The 21,216-nt window shown below is 44.7% G+C and overlaps 1 protein-coding gene across 2 annotated transcripts in view; it reads left to right on the forward strand.

Moving 5' to 3' along the window:
• The window catches only part of ccdc77 (coiled-coil domain containing 77), a 96,266-nt gene extending 76,725 nt beyond the window's left edge, over positions 1–19,541 (forward strand). For both annotated transcript variants that reach the window (XM_080190587.1, XM_080190588.1), the window contains exons 7-11: positions 859–1,007; positions 4,552–4,780; positions 8,017–8,142; positions 17,053–17,205; positions 18,263–19,541. In XM_080190587.1, the coding sequence (XP_080046713.1) occupies positions 859–1,007; positions 4,552–4,780; positions 8,017–8,142; positions 17,053–17,205; positions 18,263–18,409 (804 nt within the window). In that variant the 3' untranslated portion in view covers positions 18,410–19,541. The remainder of the gene's footprint in view (positions 1–858; positions 1,008–4,551; positions 4,781–8,016; positions 8,143–17,052; positions 17,206–18,262) is intronic.
• The last annotated feature ends 1,675 nt before the right edge of the window (positions 19,542–21,216 follow it).

The following is a 21,216-nucleotide window of genomic DNA, read 5'->3' on the forward strand; positions in this document are numbered from 1 at the left end:
TCCAGCCATAACTATTTTAGTACAGAGTGGTGCTACTGAAACTAATGGCTTCACCTTACTATTGCTAGGGAACTTTTATCCTCTTGATTTGCCTTTCCTAATAGGTTTTCCCAAACTTTTTTCTCCTCACTTGACTCTTCTGGAATTGTGGGCTCATTTTTAGAATTTTCTTGAGCAGGTTTTATGGGAACTGTGCAAGCTAGCTTCCTCTTTTTGAAGGTGATCTCATCATAGCCATAAGAATGACTGCTGCCATTTCTGCCTCGCTGTTAGTCTGATTTTTCACCATAATTTCTGTTCTGATTCAGAAGAAGGTTGTATCCCTTCTCAATCATTTTCCCAATTATTTTGCTGTTTTCTGCTACAATGACCTAAATTAAAGTATCCTGACTTTTCGAGTCCAGATGATCCTTTGTCAAAGCTGACAAAGCTCTGACAGAGGGTCATCTGGACTCGAAACGTAAGCTGTTTTCTCTCCTTACAGATGCTGCCAGACCTGCTGAGATTTTCCAACATTTTCTCTTTTGATATGTGATTGAAGTGCTGGAGCAACAAACATAGGAGGGACAGAATCTCTGTTTGGAGTACTTCCTCACAGATTATTTTGCTCCCTCATATGGGACTTTCCTTGCATTTCTCGTCACTCTTCTTGATTTTTTTTTGAGTGTTTGTTTAGTGATTTTGAGAGCAAGTCTTCCTGCAGCCCTGCATGTTTTGAACTCTGCCCAGATTTTTCCATATTTAACAGACTTTTCAGTGTGCTTATGATGTTACTGATCTGCAACAGATTCCTTTGCTGTTAATATTGCTACTTATTGTTTGCTTTTCTTTTGTCTCTCCACCTACCCCTCCTTCCAGGTTGAAGCCTTGCAGTCCCAGTTGCAGGAACAAACACAATTGGCAAAAGAGCAGATTGATGCATTGTTGGAAGATAGACGGATTCACATGGAGGAGGCACATGTGCAGCGAGAGCGTGATAAAGATAAACTCAAAACTCTGACAGACAAGTCAGTTAATGTAGAGTGCAACAGCCAGTGATTGTTGTTAATCATTGTTTATTCCTGCTGTTTTTATATGTTGTGCTGCAAGCTTCTGAAGACCAGAGACCACTCACATTGGGGTGCAGTGTTGAATAATATTGGGTCACAGACATAATGTCTAAGGTGGCATGTTCTGAGGAAGCATCCCAGGACCCATTTACTGGTGCCAAAACAACTAATAATAGAGGCTGAGCCAAAGCAACACAATTTGTATTTATACAGCACCTTAACATTGTATAATATCTGAAGGATTGTTAACACATTATTGAAGAAAATTTGACACAACTGCAGCATGTGGCAATTTGTGAAAAATATTTGTGGTCATGGGCAACCACAATAAGTATTTACTTTGAGGAACTTCAGCTCAGAGCTGAAGCCTGAGATGCAGATTTCATAACACACTCCATCTCCAGCCATCTTCACTTGTTTCATCATTGACCTTCTAGTATACAACTTGCAACTTCTCCAAAACTGAAGTAGTCGATATTAGAGGGTTTTGATGAGTCCACATCTTGAGTACCCCATGGAGTAGGCTGTGATGGACAGATTTTTGGTGTCTACAAATCAAGGGTGCTGGGGAAGCAGACAGGAAATGGAGTTGAAGCCATAGTTCAGCCATTATTGTACTGAATGGTGGAACCGGCTTGAGGGACCTTCTGCTCCTTTTTACATTTTTATGCCCACCAAGACCTGGACAACATTCAGGAATGGACTGTGAGGTGGCAAGTAACTTTTGTATCATATAATTGCCAGGCAATGATCAGCTCCAAGAGGAGAGGATCTGATCGTCTCTCCTTGGTATCCAACATCATTATCTTTGCTGCAACCCCCACTGTCAACATCCTGGAAGTCAACATTGACTACAAACTGAACTGGACTAGCCATATAAATATTGTGGCCACAAAAGCAGGTCTGTGGTCATTATCTTAACTCCCCATAGATTGACAATGCACAAGTCAGGAGTATAATGAAATGCTTATTTTCATTCATTTATAGAAACATAGAATGATACGTGCAGAAGGAGGCCATTCAGGCCACCAAGTCTGCATCGAATACAATTCCATCCAGACCCTATATTCTATAACCCCACACATTTACCCTAGCTAGTCCCCCTGGAACTAAAGGACAAGGAGAGTTGATGGCCAAGTGGTATAATCGCTAGACTATTGGTCCAGAAACGCAGCTGATGTTCTGGGGGCTTGAGTTCAAATCCTGCCATGGCAGATGGTGGAACTTGAATTTAATAAAAAAAATCTGGAATTAAGAATCTAATGGTGACCATGAAATCATTTTCGATTGTCAGAAAAACCTCTCTCGTTCACTAATGTCCTTTAAGGAAGGAAATCTGCCATCCTTATCCAGCTTGGCCTACATGTGACTCCAGAGCCACAGCAATGTGTCAACTAGGGATGGGCAATAAATGCTGCCCCAGCCAGTGACGCTCATGTCCCATGAATAAATAAATTTAGCACGGCCAATCCACCAAGCCCGCACATCTTTGGACTGTGGGAAGAAACTGGAGCACCAGAGCACAAAAGAGATTTACTAGGATGCGACCGGGACTTGATGGATTGAGTTATAAGGAGAGGCTGGATAGACTGGGATTTTTTTCTCTGCAGCGTAGAAGGCTGCGGGGTGATCTTACAGAGGTCTATAAAATAATGCGGGGCATAGATCAGCTAGATAGTCAATATCTTTTCCCAAAAGTAGGGGAGTCTAAAACTAGAGGGTGTAGGTTTAAGGTGAGAGGGGAGAGATACAAAAGTGTCAGAGGGGCAACTTTTTCATACAGAGGGTGCTGAGTGTCTGGAACAAGCTGCCAGAGGTAGTAGTAGAAGTGGGTACAATTTTGTCTTTTAAAAAGCATTTAGACAGTTACATGGGTACGATGGATATAGAGGGATGTGGGCAATTGTTTAAAAAAATGGCAGCGTGGACAAGTTGGGCCAAAGGGCCTGTTTCCATGTAATAAACCTCTATTACTCAATGACTCAAGGGATTGGTTTAGGTTAGTGGGTCATTGTTGTTTTTTTTTAACTGGTCGGCGCAACATCGTGGGCCGAAGGGCCTGTTCTGCGCTGTAATGTTCTATGTTCTATGACTCAGTGGAAACCCATGCAAACATGGGGAAAATGTGCAAACTCCAAACAGACAATGACCAGCTCAGAGCTGAAGCCTGGGAATCAAGCACTTTGTGGTACATAGATATTGCTGGCTGGCCAGCATTTATTGCCCATTCCCTAGTTACCTTTGAGAAAATAGTGGTGAGCTGCCCTCTTGATACGTTCTGTTTCTAGTTGTAGTTGACCCACAATGCCTTTAGAGAGGGAATTCCAAGATTTTGAACCAGCAACTGCAAAATAATGGTGACATATTTCCAAGTCAGGATGGTGGGTGGCATGGAGGGAACTTGCAAGTGATAGTGTTCCCATGTATCTGCTGCCCTTGTCCTCTAGGCCATTCCCCACTTGCAATTCCAATAAGATATTTTACACACTCCGTGACAAAACAGCCCACTTGACGGGCATCCACCACCTTACACTTTCAATCATTCCATCACCAATGAACAGTGACAACAGTATGTCACATCTGCAAAGAGCACTGCAGAAACTCACCAACCTGCAACTGCTACCACCCAGAAGAGATAGGGCAACAGACACGTGGGAACACCAGCTCTGCTATTTTCTTTCAAATGATACACCATCCTTCTTTGATCTACACCAAGAACTGGATCTGGGTTTGTTTACTGAGACATTGAGTTACTAGACACCATGCCAAGAAGAGAGAAAAGATTGGAAACACTGGTTTGTTGGCTTTGCATAGCAAATTTGAGGGATAAACTTTGCCAGAAAAGTAAATAATTAAGTGTTTGGGCAATTAAATCTAAAGTTCAAAGGTAGCAGAAGTTCACTTGGTGATAAGGAAACATGTTAGAGAAGAGTCAGTGGCTGAGCTGACAGATATAGCTACGTGCTTAGGTAGGCCTTTACCATCCCAAAACCCATTGATTTTTGTATGTTCTCATAGTATTTAATGATTGTTTTGATGCCAAATTGCTTTGCTGCTCTGTGAAAGGCCACGCCAAGATTTGTCCCCAGACCCTTTCTTTTCATCTGAAGGAAAACATGAAGCGCAGCATAGGAATCCATTGGTGAGAATAGGTTAGGTGAGGAGAGCTTTCTTTGGGAGTCCATCAAGTGTAGAGATAATTTATGAATGGATCTGGTGCTGACCTGGGTAGGGGTTTATAGAACTGGATATTGAGGAGTACATTAAATAGAACATAGATATCATATGGTCTGTTGAGTAAAGGTGGATATCGCATCAGGAGTAGGGAGGGATGTTAAACAGAACTGGATATTGAGAAATTATGTCTATTTCAGTGACGTTAATTGGGACTAGAGATCAAAGACCTAAATATATAGGCTACAACTTTTGGCTATATTGGTATTGGAAAGCAGGGGAAACAAATTCTCAAAACTAAGTGTCAAGTGGTTTGTATTTTCCCTAGACTGCACAAGACTCAGAATCTACTTTATGAAAGCACTAAAGACTTCCTACAGCTGAAATTTGAGGGTCGCAATGCTGAAAAGGTGTGGATGGCTGAGAAGGATCATTTATTACAGGAGTTGGACAGGCACAGAGAACTAAGAAATGGAGGCTGCGACCCTGAGACACAATTGCTTCGAGAGTTACCTATGGAACATGAAATACAGCAGATACAAAGTGAGGAAATAAAGGTAGGATACCCTATTTCAAAAAGCTTCAGCAAGAAATATCCTAAATCAGATTGCTTTATGTTTCAGGTAAGAAACTAAATAGTTCACAGAAAAACAAATGGTATTTAGATACTATTCTGTATCCACCAGCCTCTCATCCATTGACTGTCCACACATCCCACTGCCTCGGCAAAGCAGCGAGCATAATTCAGGACCCCAGCCATTCTTTCTTCCACCTTCTTTCTTTGGGAAAAAGATACAAAAGTCTGAGGTTACGTACCAACCAACTCGAAAACAGCTTCTTCCCTGCTGCCATCAGACTTTTGAATGGACCTACCTTGCATTAAGTTGATGTTTCTCTACACCCTACACCCTTCTCTACACTCTAGCGCTCTTGCAGTGCTGCGAGCAGTTCAAGTCACTCCCCATATCACAAAAATGAAATTGAACCGACAGCAGATTGGAAAAAAATGATGCAGGTTTGGCCTGTTTTTCTCAGTGAGAGAGGAGAACCGAAAGATCATCAACGTTATGGTGGAGGCTGATGAAATGGATGTGGAGAAATAGCATCAGTGCACATTTGGTGGGCCTAAGGGCTTCTTTTGCACTGTACTATTCTGTGATTCTGATTCTGTGTGACTGTGATGAAGGCAAATTTCTTCTCTGAGGATTTTTAGTCTTTGAAATTAGCTTTCCTTGCGAGTGGAACATATCTAGCACATAGGAAGATGGTGGGAGAGCAATCATTTCAATTCCAGGATATTGCTGCAGGAGTTCCTGAAAGCCAACTATCTTCAGCTGCTTCATGAATTACCTTTTCTCCATCAGAAGGTCAAAAGTGGGCATGTTCACTGGTGACTGCACAATGTTCAGCACCACTCACAACTCCACAGATGTTGAAGCAGTCCGTGTGCAAATTTGACAAAACTGAGACAATATCCTGGCTTGAGCTAACAAGTGGCAAGTAATATTCTTAGCACAGTAGTGCCAGGCAAAGGCCACCTCCAACAAGAGAAAATTGCCCTATGACATTCATATAATGAGTCAAGGCTTATAAGGAGCAGGCAGAAAGTGGAGACAAGCCCATGATCAGATCAGCTGTGATCTAATGGAATGGCAGAGCAGGCTTAAAGGACCGAATGGCCTACTCTGCCTCCTGTCTCTTATCATCGCATTGCTTGTATGCATCCAGCACCCTCTATGTAGCAAGTTCCAGATCATGAAGATGAGTGGAAAAGCAAATTGCGCAGAAGGTGTGGAAAGTCTGCAGAGGGATCTGGATAGGCTAAGCGAGTGGGCGAGGACCTGGCAGATGGAGTATAATGTTAGCAAGTGTGAGGTTATCCACTTTGGCAGAAATAACAGTAGGAGGGATTACTATTTAAAAGGCAAAAAGCTGCAGCATGCTACGGTGCAGAGGGGCCTGGGAGTCCTTGTGCATGAGTCACAAAAACCCAGTCTACAGGTGCAGCAGGTGATGAAGAAGGCGAATGGTATGCTGGCCTTTATAGCGAGGGGGATAGAATATAAAAGCAGGAAGGTCTTGCTGCAACTGTACAGGGTACTGGTGAGGCCGCAGCTGGAGTACTGTGCGCAGTTTTGGTCGCCGCAATTGCGCAAGGATATTTTGGCCTTGGAGGGAGTGCAGAGGAGGTTCACTAGGCTGATACCGGAGATGAAGGGGTTGGACTATGAAGAGAGACTAAATAGACTGGGTCTGTACTCGTTGGAGTTTAGAAGGATGAGGGGGGATCTTATAGCGACGTATAAGATAAAGAAAGGGACGGATAGGGCAGAGGTAGAGAGATTCTTCCCGCTTAGAAAGGATAGCAGGACTAGAGGGCACAGCCTGAAGATGGGGGCGGGGGGGAGCAGTTTAGATCAGAGTTGAGGAGGAACTTCTTCACTCAAAGGGTGGTGAATCTCTGGAATTCTCTGCCCGTTGAAGTGGTGGACACTACCTCACTAAATATATTTAAGTCACAGGTAGATAGGTTTTTGATAGACAAGGGAATTAAGGGTTATGGGGGGAAAGTGGAACTGATCCACTTCAGATCAGCCATGATCTTATTGAATGGCGAGGCAGGCTCAAAGGGCTAGATGGCCTACTCCTGCTCCTATTTCTTATGTTCTTATGACCACTCAAAAAATCCTTCCTCCTATCATCAGCATCCCTCCATATGTCTTGCAAAACCTTAGATCTGTGTCACCTATGATATTTGTGATTTTTGTTAGACTAGTATAGAATATTTACGGACCCTGCAAAGGCCTATAAATACAAACTTTATTGGAACACATCTTCCTGCTGTAGCTACATTTTCCATGAAGCTGCACAAGAAAGAATCAAACATAGAATGCTGCATCACGTTGTGACAATGTATACTGTATCTGATTAGCATATTAAACAGTAAGAATCAACCTTTTTTTATATCCCTCAGTCCTTCTTATTATCAGCCACCTTATCTAAACTTTTCATGATCTTGGACACATCCTTAAAGCATATCCTCGTTCTTGTTTGCACCGAGGACAACAACCCTTGCTTCTCCAAAATAACCTTATATCTAAACTCCTTCATTTAGGAACCAGTTGGATAAATCTAAAATATTGTGACTAAAACTGGATATAATATTCTAGTTGTGGCCTAACCAGAGCTATATAATGGTATGAACAGGATAGCGTCCCAACTGTTGTACTTTATCAAAGACTTTTTAAAAATCCATACAGATAACATCCACTGTTTTCCTTTTATCAAAGTTGAAAAACTGTTTGCTGGAAAAGCCAGTATGAGTAGAGTGGATAAGTCATCTGGTCCAGATGACTTGTATTCTTGGTTAAATGGGAATGTGGACAGTGAATGGGCTTGCCAATCTGGCTGAGGTACATAGGTGGTGCCAGATAGTAAAAAGCATAAGGACATGCCTATATAAGAATTTCAGGCCCCCTTTTGTGTTAACTGCTATTTTATTCTCATATTCCCTCTTTGCCAGTATTATTTTTCTCTTCAGTTTCCCTCAACATTCTGTATTTGGCTTGATTCTGATTTGAAGAATGTACCCAAAATGCATTTTTTTGGTTTCATCATAACCTCTCTCTCCCTTGTCCTCCAAGGATCTCTACCTTACTCTTATCTTTACCCGTGTTGGAATACACCTTGCCTGTACCCGGAACATCTCTTTCCATAAGATCACCTTTGTCTGTTATCTGAGATACCAGGACCAGTGTTCAATGCATCCATTATCTGTAATTATCTTTCCCAGGCACTGGAGGAACAAGTCAATCAAGCGCATCGATTGGCAGACATGTATAGGGAGCAGTGTGTGACACTAGAAAATGACCTGGCACAGATTCGAGAAGAAACGGATATAGGGCACCAGCTGTTTAAGGTAAGACTGCAAGTTGCTTGCGATGCTTTTACTGCTCTGGAAATTGTAGAATATTGTGTATAGTGACTTCCAAAAAGCATGTGATAAAGCATCACACAGTAGATTTGCAAGTATAATTGAATTTCACAGGATTAATAGAGGCACTGGAACTGTGGATATAAAGTTGGCACCAAATGTAATAAAGAACAACCCAGCACGGGAAACAGGCCCTTCGGCCCAACGAGCCCGCGCCGCCGCATCACCCTACACCTATTCTACCCTGCGTGTCTACGAATGGAACCCCTAACTTAGCCAGATTCAGGGGAGAATAGTGTCCATTTGGTAAAACCAATCAGCCTAAGAGCACATCTTTGGGGTGTGGGAGGAAACCGGAGCGCCCGGAGGAAACCCACGCAACCACAGGGAGAATGCGCAAACTCCCACAGACACAGGCCCAAATCCATGTATCTGCACAGCTAGCAGTGCTAGTCACCGAGCTGTTGCGGCGCCCGTCTACCGGTCCAGGATCAAGCACACACGCCGACACGAAGTACTGGGCCACTCCCGGAACTTCCAAGAGCAGCCCACGCACGACCCACCGTGTGCATGCCCCTCGTTTGACATGAGGTGGACCTCCACCTGCGGAATAAAAAGACAAAAACGTTAATCTTACAAGCCTGCTTTTCCGGTGTCTCCCGAGGTTCTAACCTTATTTAATAGCCCCTACCATAACCCTCCATCCTTGTTTCACTCATGTGTCTATCTAACTGAACCTTAAACGAGTCCAACGTTCCTGCCTCCACCACCCTACTCGGTAGCGCGTTCCATACCCCCACAACTCTCTGCGTAAAGAACCTTCCTCTCACTTCCAAATTATACCTCTCCCCCCTCACCCTTAAATCATGACCTCTCGTGTTTGTACCCAGTCTAGGGAGCAGTGTCTCACTATTAACTCTATCTATTCCCTTCAGTATCTTATATACGTCTATCATGTCCCCCCTCAATCTCCGTCTTTCCAAGGAGAATAGTCCCAGTTTCTCCAACCTTTCCTCGTAACCCAGCCCTTCCATGCCAGGCAACATCCTGGTAAACCTCCTCTGCACCCTTTCCAGAGACTCCACGTCCTTTCGGTAGTAAGGTGACCAGAACTGGACGCAGTACTCCAAATGCGGTCTAACCAACGTTCTGTACAACTGAAGCATTAGACGGCAGCTTTTATACTCTATACCCCTTCCTATAAAGGCTAACATTCCATAAGCCTTCCTAACAACCTTCTCCACTTGTGACGCAACCTTCATGGATTTGTGAACCTGCACTCCCAGGCCCCTCTGTATGTCTATACTCCTAATCTGTCTACCTTTTATCACATAGCTCCTCTCTGCATTATTCCTTCCAAAATGCATCACCTCGAATTTGTCAGGATTAAATTCCATCTGCCACCTATCTGCCCAATGCACCAACCTATCTGTATCCTGTTGTATCACCTGACAATCCAGTTCAGTACCCGCCAACCCTGCCATCTTGGTGTCATCAGCAAACTTGCTGATCACACCACCTACGCTCTCTTCCAAGTCATTTATGTATACTACAAAGAGGAGAGGTCCCAGTACTGAGCCCTGCGGCACACCACTGGTCACTGGCCTCCAGCCCGACAAGGTCCCCTCCACAACTACCCTCTGTCTCCTATTACCCAGCCAGTTCTCAATCCACCTAGCTACCTGGCCTCGTATCCCATGCGCCTTAACCTTTTCTACCAGCCTACCATGAGGGACTTTGTCAAACGCCTTACTGAAATCCATATAGATGACATCAACGGCTCTCCCATCGTCAACCGTTTTTGTCACCTCCTCAAAGAATTCCACCAGATTCGTAAGGCAAGACCTCCCTCTAACAAAGCCATGTTGTGTATCCCTAATCAGATCGCAACGCTCCAAATGCTCATACATCCTACCCCTAAGTATTTTTTCCATTAATTTCCCTACCACCGATGTCAAACTCACCGGTCTGTAATTTCCAGGGTTATCCCTACTACCTTTTTTGAACAGCGGTACCACATTTGCTACCCTCCAGTCCTCTGGGACTTCACCTGTGTCCAAAGAAGAGACAAAGATTTGCGCCAGAGGCCCAGCAATTTCATCTTTCACCTCCCTAAGCAGCCTGGGATAAATACCATCAGGCCCCAGAGCTTTATCCGTCCTTACGCTACCTAAAAGCCCTAGCACTTCCTCCCTCGTAATAGATATTTCCTGCAACTGATCCTCAGCTCCCTTCAAGAGACCGCACGATTCCGAACCCCTCTCCTTCGTGAACACCGATGCAAAGTATTCATTCAGGAGCTCCCCCATTCCCTCCGACTCAATACATAACTCTCCACTCTTGTCCCTAAGAGGACCAATTTTCCCTCTAACTACTCTCTTGCTTCTAATACAGGAATAAAATGCCTTTGGATTTTCCTTAATCCTACCAGCCAAAGCCATTTCATGCCCTCTCTTAGCCCTTCTAATTCCCCTTTTTAGCTCCCTCCTACTCTCTCTATATTCCTCCAGTGCACTCTCCGTACCCAGTCGTTTCGACCTAACATACGCCTCCCTCTTCTTCCTGACCAAGTCTTCAATACCCCCTGTAATCCACGGCTCTCTAATCCTACCTTTCCCATCCTTCCGCTTAACCGGAACATACCTCCCCTGCAACCATTTCATTTTGCCCTTAAAAGCCTCCCACTTGCCAACCGTGGACTTTCCAGCTAACAGTCCCTCCCAATCATTGTCCTGCAGCTCCCTCCTAATCCGGCTATAGCTCGCCTTTCCCCAGTTCAGCACACTCCCGTTCGGCTGGCACTCGTCCCTTTCCATTTTTATCCTAAAGTAGACGGACTTGTGGTCACTGTTAGCCACATGTTCGCCTACCTCTACCTCACCCACCTGCCCCGGCTCATTACCCAACACTAAATCCAGTATAGCCCCTCCCCTAGTCGGGCTAGTTACATACTGCTCCAGCGACCCTTCCAAAACACATCTCACAAACTCCTCTCCCTCCGTACCCCCAGCTCTAGGCCCCCTCCAATTCACTCCTGGAAGATTAAAGTCACCCACTACAACCACTCTATTCTTCCTGCACCTGTCCAAAATGCCCCTGCAAATGCCTTCCTCCACCGACCTCGGGCTGTTGGATGGCCGATAGTACACCCCTAGCAATGTGATCTCTCCCTTTTTATTCCTCAACTCCACCCACAGTGACTCAATCCCTGTCTCTTCCATATCGTCCTCCCTCTGCACTACTGTGATGTTTTCCTTTACTAACAGTGCCACCCCTCCACCTCTCTTCAACCCTCCTCTGTCATACCTAAAACACTTGTACCCAGGAACATTCAGCTGCCAGTCCTGCCCTTCCCGTAACCACATCTCCGTTACAGCCACCACATCTAACTGCCTCACAAATATCAAGGCCCTAAGCTCATCCGTTTTCCCTGCCACACTCCTAGCATTGAAACAGACACAGTTCAACCCACGAGTGTCCCTCGGAACCTCCTTCTCGCTGATAATTTTCCTTTCACCCGACTCTCTCCCAGCCACCTCCCCACCCCCCCTCCCTATTAGTTTAAACCATTCCTGAACACCCCAGCTAACCTCCCTGCTAAGACACTAGTTCCCCTCCCGTTCAAATTCTCCCCACCCCTCCTGTACAGTTGCCCTTCTCTCCTAAACACCTCCCAGTGATCCACAAAAGTAAAGCCCTCTACCCTACACCAATCCCTCAACCATGCATTCAACTGCATGATCTCGTCATTCTTTGCCCTGCTAGTACTGGGCAGCAACCCAGAGAGTGCCACCCTGGAGGTCCTGCTCTTTAGTTTGGACCCCAACTCCCTAAATTGCCTATGGACCTCTACCCTACTCCTCCTATGTCCCCCTCCCCTACGTGTACTATGCCCTCTGCCTGGGTCCCGTCCCCTTTCAAAATTCCCTCTACCCTTTCCGTTACATCCTTTACCCCTGCTTCAGGGAGGCAGACCACCATCCTGGAGTCGCGCCTCTGTCCACAGAACCTCCTATCAATACCTCGGACCCTCCCATCCCCTACCACTATCACCTTGCCAGCCCCCTTCTGTCCCTCTAAGTCAGTCTCCCCTTCCTGCCTATCTTTCTGTGCCCCTGTCGATGAACCTTGGGGGGCCTCCGGGGAGGCCGGGGGACCCTGACTACTCTTCTTCTTCCTCTTTCTCCTCCTAACCGTCGTCCACCCTTCCTGCTCTTCAGCCCTTGGGACTTCTTCCTGCTCGTGGTTCCTAGCCATCAACTCCTCGTTTTCCCTGACTAGAAACGCATCCTCCAAACGCCCCTCGAGTTGCCTGACCCGGGCCCTCAAGCGCTGCAGTTCTAAACATTTACTGCAGATGTGGACCTTGGGGACACGTGACACCACCAAGAACTCCCACATGTGGCACCTGACACAACTTATATTCCTCCCTATATTCCCTGCCATGTCCCAACCTCCTGTAAGCGCCCAAAGGTAGAATGTGCAACGCCCCTTCTCCAAGCCTGCTCTCGCCTAAGCCCAGCGAGCCAAAGCCCTTCTCACTCAGTTCCCACTCACTCCGCTGCCCGCTCCCGACGCTGCCCGCTGTATGCTGCTACCCCTTTTTTATACCCCCCACTCTCCCTTAACGACAATCCCCTCGCCTAACTTCCGGTACGGAAGTAAACTACACTCTAACAAGCCCCGAGAACCGGAAGTACAGGAAAAAAGCGGTTTTCAATTCAAATCAGTCACTCACCACAGCCACAGCCACCAGGTTCAGTGCTCCGGAGAATAACACACAGATGTTTTTCAGACTGGAGAAGTATAGGATGCAGTGGTGATCCAGAGGATATAATTACAATGCATATAATTACAGTGTTTGCCGATGACATGAAATTCAGAAATGAAGTAGAGTGAAAATGGTACTACAGTACTTCGAGAGGATATGGACAGGCTGGTAAAATGTGTAGCCACATAACAGGTGGAATTTGATGTAAATAAACAGTAATTTGAATCAATTTGAATACAAATTGATTGCACAAAACCTGGAGTTTGTGGACAAAAAACATTGCAAGTGGCAGGATAAGTTCATCATGCTGTTAAAAAATCATTGAGGCATCGCATACAAAAGTAAGTTCATAGAAATCATAGAAACCCTACAGTGCAGAAGGAGGCCATTCGGCCCATCGAGTTTGCACCGACCATATCCACCCAGGCCCTACCCCATATCCCTACATATTTACCCACTAATCCCTCTAACCTATGCATCTCATGACTCTTAAGGGGCAATTTTTAAGCATGGCCAATCAACCTAACCCGCACATCTTTGGACTGTGGGAGGAAACTGGAGCACCTGGAGGAAACCCACGCAGACAGGAGGCGAATGTGCAGACTCCACACAGACAGTGGCCCAAGCTGGGAATCGAACCCAGGTCCCTGGAGCTGTGAAGCAGCACTGCTAACCACTGTGCTATTGTGCCGCCCCACTGTGCTATCGTGCTGCCCTTATGAGAGGGCTAAACTTCTATGCTAAACTTTTTATAAATAACTGGTTAGGAACTAGCTGCAGTATTGTTAAAAAAACCACATATTAGGAAAAATATGAATTTTTTTTAATAGGAATAGAGGAGGTCCTCGAAAGTTGAGTTGTGGATAAGTAACCTGGTCTGGATGGAATTAACAACTTGGACTTGAGGCAAGATGGCATATGCCAGATGTACAATTTTAAATGGGTGCAAGGAGATAGAAATATGGAGATATTGTACACACAACTTTACATGTGGCAGGCCAGGTTAGTGACACAGTTAATGAAGCAGTTGGGATCCTGAGCTTTATAAATTGAAGCAACGTTAGAACCCTTACATTGCAGAAGGAGACCATTTGGTCCATTGAGCCTGCACAGACAACAGTCCCATCCAGGCCCTATCCCCCGTAACCCCACATATTTACCTTGCTTATCCTCCTGACACTAACGGTCAATTTGGCATGGCTTATCAACCCTCATCTCATCGGAGCGTGACAGAAAACTGGAGCACGGAGAGGAAACCCACTTAGAGTGGGAGTTTGCATAAAGTGTAAAGCAAGGAATTTATGCTAAACCTTATTCAAACCCCATTGGCCCCATTTGAGGCATTGTGTCCAGTTCTGGACATTATAATTTAGGAAGATTTTGAAGGCTTTGGAGAGGATACAAAACAGATTTTCTAGAATGTTTGTAGGGTTGAAGGATTACGGTTCCATGAATAGACTGAGAAGCTGAGGTTATCTTCCTCAAACAGAGAAGGCTAAGATTTGATTGAGATGTTTAATATTATCAAGTGTTTAGGTATAATGAATAGGGTGAAGCTGTTTCCAAAGGCAGAAGGCTCAGGAAAATGAAACAGATTTGCAAGTAAAAACTCCAGTGCGGGGGTGAACATGAGAGAAAATTCTGAAAGTGAAATCATGTGCTCTGCATTGCCTGGAAGGACAGTGGATGCAAATTTAGTAGTAACTTTCAAAGACAAATTGAATACACACTTGGAGTGGGCACAGTAAGTAGTCTCACAACACCAAGTTAAAGTCCAACAGGTTTATTTGGTAACACGAGCTTTCGGAGCATTGTCCCTTCATGGGGTGAGTGAAGAGTTCAGTTCACAAACAGGGCATATGTAGACACAAACTTAATTACAAGATAATGGTTGGAATGTAAGTCTTAACTGGTAATCAAGTCTTTACAGATGCAGACAATGTCGGTGGAGAGAGGATTAAGCACAGGTTAAAGAGGTGTGAATTGTCTCCAGCCAGGACAGTTAGTGAGATTTGCAAGCCCAGGCAAGTCGTGGGCATTATAGATAGTGCGACATGAATCCAGGATCCCAATTGAGGCCATCCTCATGTGTGCGGAACTTGGCTATCAGTTTCTGCTCAGCAATTCTGTGTTGTCGTGTGTCATGAAGGCTGCCTTGGAGAACACTTACCTGAAGATCAGGGGCTGAGTGCCCTTGACTGCTAAAGTGTTCCCCAACAAGTAGGGAACGCTCCTGCCTGGTGATTGTCGAGCAGTGTCCATTCATCTGTTGGTCTTGCCAATGTACAATGGTTTGCAGTTGCATAGTTGTTTGAAGGCAAATAGTGGAGGTGTGGGGATGGCCTTGGCATGCTGTTCATCTTCATCGATGACATGTTGAAGGCTCAGGAGATGTCGTAGCTTCTCTGCTCTGGGGAAGTACTGTGCGGTGAAGAAGTCTTGTTCAAACTTGTGTATGAAGATGTTGGCATATTGAGGCGCGAATCAGATCCCCATGGCACAGGACCTTCAACTGATGCTATACACTAGATACACTGATGACATTTTCTTTCTTTGGACTCATGGCGAACAATCATTGAAACAACTACATGATGACATCAACAAGTTCCACCCCACTATCAAACTCACCATGGACTACTCTCCAGAATCGGTTGCATTCTTGGATCTCCATCAAGGATGGTCACCTCAGCACTTCACTGTATCGCAAGTCCACGGATAACCTCACGATGCTCCACTTCTCCAGCTTAAACACGTTAAAGAAGTCATCCTCTACAGACCAGCCCTCCATATATACAGGATCTGCTCAGGGGCTCGCAACAGACACCTACAGATGCTGAAAGACACCCTCGTAAGAATATATGTGGCGCTTAAGTTATCGATCGACAGTTCAACGTGCCACAGTGAAAATTCACACAGACCTCCTCAGAAGACAAACACGGGACACGGCAGACAGAGTACCTTTTATTGTCCTATACTTCCTCGGAGCGGAGAAGCTACACCATCTCTCGAGCCTTCAACGATGAAGATGAACATCTCACCAAGGCCACCCCCACAATCTTATATTCCTTCATGCCATTTAACCCGCCAAAATGTACCACTACACATTTATCCGGGTTGAAGTCCATCTGCCACTTCTCTGCCCAGTCTTGCATCCTATATATGTCATGCTGCAACTTCTGACATCCCTCCAAACTATCCACAACACCTCCGACCTTCGTGTCATTGGCAAACTTACCAACCTATCCCTCCACTTCCTTGTCCAGGTCATTTACAAAAATCACAAACAGCAAGCGTCCCAGAACAGATCCCTGGGGCACTCCACTGGTGACTTACCTCCATGCAGAAAAACACCCATCTACAACCACTCTCTGCCTTCTGCGGGCAAGCCAGTTCTGGATCCACAAAGCAACGTCCCCTTGGACCCCATGCCCCCTCACTTTCTCAATAAGCCTTGCATGGGGGACCTTATCGAATGCCTTCTTCTTTTGTCAATGTGTTTACTCACATTTTCAAAAAACTCAATCAGGCTCATAAGGCACAATCTGCCTCTGACAAAGCCGTGCTGACTACTTTTGATCATACTATACTTCTCTAAATGTTCGTAAATCCCGTCTCTGAGGAGTTTTTCCATCAACTTACCAACCACTGAGGTTAGACTCACTGGTCGATAATTTCCTGGGCTATCTCTATTCCCTTTCTTGAATATAGGAACCACATCCACAATCCTCTGGAACCTCTCCTGTCTCCATCGATGACGCAAAGATCATCGCCAGAGGCTCTGCAATCTCTTCCCTCAACTCCCACAGTAATGGAGATCGCTTGGAAATTTCTTCCAATATTCTTTCTCTATAAATATGCAATCCTCTCTCTCTTCCACATTGTAACAACCCACATTAAACTTCAGTTATTAAAACGTTCATGTCCCGTTTAAACAGTTTACCTTTTGCATTACTATGGCAATAAACCCAGGAACCTTACATCAGTTTGTTTAACTGAAATTCAATTTTCCAGTAGATAAAGGAGCTTGCCATTGGACATTCAATAGTTAAACCATTACAACAATGTGCCTGTTTATTTGCTCATGCTGTCAGGCTTCTGGACCCACATGTATTTCTTTGATTCAGGAACGGTCTGATAAGACAGTGAAGCGACTTCAACTAATGACACATCGATATGAGGCACTGGAGAAACGACGAGGGATGGAAGTGGAAGGCTTTAAAAATGACATCAAGTTACTGCGACAGCGGCTGAAGGATGTGGAGAAGCAACTATTCAAGGTAAGTTCAAACATTTCATATTTACCTGGATTGAACTCTACCCTATCTTGCTGAAAACATTTAATTTTTTGCCTCAGTTCCCAACCTGATAATGACTTGCTCTCAGGTCACTGCAAATTCCACTCCTATAGAATATTATTTTTATTTATTCACCCACGTGTCAGCTAAAAACAGCAAACAAAAATCAGAGCTGCTCATACAGATAAGCTTTCATTCACCTGTTAAAACTCTAAATTGTTACTGCAAACAGTGAGGCACAGGCAGCAACGAGCTCAGAGGGGTGTGTTGGTGGAGTACAGTGCATAGGAGGGGTAGACTGCATAGGAGGGGTAGATGGGCATAAAGTGGAATATAAAGGCTTGGACTTGATGTATAGCCAGGGTACAAGAGGCCCAGTGAGATATGTAGTTATTGCAAGGATCCAGGAAAGATGTGATGGTGATGGCATCACAATGGAGGAAGGAGGACGAGGGGGACTCTTTATCCTTTTTAGTTGCAAAGTGGAATACCTCATATTTTCCTATATTGAAATCCATTTGCCACAATTTTGTGGCTCTAATAGGGAGGAGCAGTGGTGAGAGCAGAAGTGTGTAAAATGGGATTGGCAAGTCAAGATCGCTCTGTTATTCATATGAGCAGGAATTCTCAATTAAGGAAAATTGGAACAGATGTGTTAGAACAAAGAAACTGTGAGATTGGAATCCAGCCCTTCCAGAAACAGGTGTGAGGAATGTACATGAAGTGTTAAATGACAGAAGTTTGACTTCTACATCTTGTATTCTAGTCTGAGATTTAAAAGCTCTCATTCCATTTTTAATTATTTTCTGATATAAATTCATGCAGGACTTCACTGATGACATATTGCGAATTAGCTGCCCATTATCTCTAATCTCTGTCTGCTGCCTCTCAGCAGTTTTTAATTAGGATAATAATTTATCTTCAATTCGTTGGGTTATACCTTTAGCTAACTTTCTTGTACAAGGGACTTTGTCAAATATCTTATGGAAGTCTCTCTAAATAAATATTTCAACTGTACCGTTTTCCTTTGTCTCTGCAGGTAACACTTGGAATTGGGCCTGACCAAGATCTTGCTATCCTTCATGAGGTGCGTCAAACAAACAGTCAGTCAAGGAAGATCCAAGGAGAGCTGAAGAATCTAAAGGCGAAGATTTATGGCTTAGAAAATCAATTGCGATTTGGCTAGCATTTTCTCAAGGAATGGTTCATTTCAGTATCTAGTATGAAAGTGTCAGCAGCACTTATGCACCCACAAAGGGATAGCCTGAACATTGCATGTCAAATATTTGATATGGTTTATTTAACACTAATGTTAGGATGGGTTTGTGCTAACTGTGCAGAGAGGAACAGACTAAATCCTCATGTAGAGTTTTTGCCCCCTTACATTTCTACGCGCACAAAACATGAATGGCTCACAATTGATCAGATGTTTAGGCAAACTTCTTCAGTTTCACTTTCTCAGAAATGAATTTTTATTTCCTTTTTTTGTTAAGTGTTAGGAGTGAAGGGAGCAATTTTCCAGAATACACCAGTCAAACTCCTTTAAGTTATTTTAATTAGTGAACTCTGCACAGTGTAGAGTCAAAATTGGAGTTTTGTGTGTCAAATTTTAATTTCTGCATGATTTGAGTTTTCTTTGGTTTGCTGGATGATGTCACAGGAAAAAGCTTTACATGAATTTCTGAGCTAATTGGACCAAAAGAGCCAGCTTCATCTGAGGTTGGAGCACAGAGCTCCTGTCGGGATCTGAGGTTGGAGCGGAGGTCATGTGGAGATCTGGGGATGAGGTGGGGGTCCTATCAAAGTCTGAGGTTGGGGTGGGGGCTTCTGTTGGGGTTTGGGATTTGGAGCGGGTGTTCCTGTCGGAGTCTGGGATTTGGAGCGGAGGGTCTTGTCGGGGTCTGAGGTTTGGAGTGAGGGGGGTTGGATTGGGGGTGACATAGTAGTAGGCACTGCTGCCTCACAGTGCCAGGGATCTGGGTTCGATTCCCAACTTGGGTCACTGTCTGTGCAGAGTCTGCATGTTCTCTGTGTCTGCGTGGGTTTGCTCCAGGTGTTCTGGTTTCCTCCCACCGTCCAGAGATGTGCGGGTTGGGTAGATTTGCCATGCTAAATTAACCTTCAGTGTCAGGGGATTAGCTAGCGTAAATGGATGGGGTTATGTGAATAGGGCTGAAGTGGTATTGTTGCAGGTGCAGTCTCAATGGGCTGAATGGCCTCCTGCAGTGTTGGGATTCTATGGTTCTATTTGGAGTTGGAGTGGGGGGTCTTATTGGGCTTGGAAGAGAACTCTTCAGGATCTGGGGTTGGAGGGAAGAGATCTTAAGAACATAAGAACATAAGAAATAGGAGCAGGAGTAGGCCATCTAGCCCTTCGAGCCTGCCCCGCCATTCAATAAGATCATGGCTGATCTGTTGTGGCTCAGTTCCACTTTCCCGCCCTCTCCCCATAACCCTTAATCCCCTCTCTTATCAAGAACCCATCAACCCGCTTCTTCTTGTCAGGGTCTGTAGTTGAAGCAGTGGTCCTGTAGGGTTGGGGCAGAGGTTCATGTCAGAGTCTGGGGTTTGAAGCGGGGGGTTCCTGTTGGGGGTTGGGTTTGGGAAGGAATTCTGTCGGGCTGTGGAGTGGAGATCCTGTTGGTGTCTGGGGTTGGGACAAGGGTCTCCTCTCAGGGTTTGGGGTTGCAGTCTGTGTCTTGATTCTGTGATCCAGGGTGAGTGTGACTGTCCCCGGATCCAGAATGCTGTACCCATTTAAATCTCTATATTGTTCCCGATCTGATGAAGTACATCATAAAGATTGAATTTGAAGCTGCACATTGATCAACACGGCTTAACACCACATTTGAGGAAAAACATCTGTTCACAAATTCAGAAATGAATTGTTATAAATATCAAATCATCTGTACCAATCAGTCCCCTGGACAACATCCAGTTCACAGCAGGAATTGCTGATTGGTACACAAACGCTCTTCACTGTAAGCTTTACTGTCTCAGGTCTCAGCTGTGGGGTTGGCATTTGGACTTGTACTTCCTGAAACTGGTGCTGTAGAGCTTGGCAGATGAAGTATTACTTCCTGCATCTACAAAAATCTACCTCGGTAACATTATGAAGACATCTGATAAAATGGATGTGGTGGGGAAAAATGTAATTTACATTTAGATGTATGATTGTTAAGTGACACCACTCCAGAATTGCCAGTTAACAGCAGCTCAACTATCTGTATGAAGGAACATCTGTTTACTCAATTCCAGTAAATATTTATCACCTCAGAATTGTGTTGTCAGACCTTTTCCTTGTTTTATCTGATTCAAATGGAAACATAATGCAATAGATTTTGGATCTAGCACCTTATGTGCCATAGATTCATAGAGATTTACAGCAATAGATTTTGGATCTAGCACCTTATGTGCCATAGATTCATAGAGATTTACAGCATGGAAACAGGCCCTTTGGCCCAACTTGTCCATGTCACCTTTTTTTTAACCCCCTAAGCTAGTCCCAGTTGCCCACATTTGGCTCATATCCCTCTATACCCATCTTACCTATATAACTGTCTAAATGCTTTTTAAAAGACAAAATTGTACCTGCTTCTACTACTATCTCTGACAGCTTGTTCCAGGCACTCACCACCCTCTGAAAAAATTGCCCCCCTAGGCTTTTTTGTACCTCTCCCTTGTCACCTTAAACCTATGCGCTTTAGTTTTAGACTCCTCTACCTTTGGGAAAAGATAGTGACTATCTAGCTGATCTATGTCCCCCATTATTTTATAGACCTCTATGAGATCATCCCTAAGCCTCCTATATTCCAGAGAAAAAAGGCCCAGTCTATCCAGCCTGTCCTTATAACTACCCCTTCAATGCCATTGAATTTTAAGGACCTGGATGGATATTTGGCAAGGAAGCAATTAGAAGAGTAAGTGGTGGGCACAGCTTCAGTATAGATCTGCCCTGATGGCTCTTATCTGGTCCCTTACATTGCTGTGCTC

Source organism: Carcharhinus amblyrhynchos, chromosome 6, assembly GCF_965287045.1.
Source record: "Carcharhinus amblyrhynchos chromosome 6, sCarAmb.v2.hapA, whole genome shotgun sequence".
Lineage (NCBI taxonomy): Eukaryota > Metazoa > Chordata > Chondrichthyes > Carcharhiniformes > Carcharhinidae > Carcharhinus > Carcharhinus amblyrhynchos.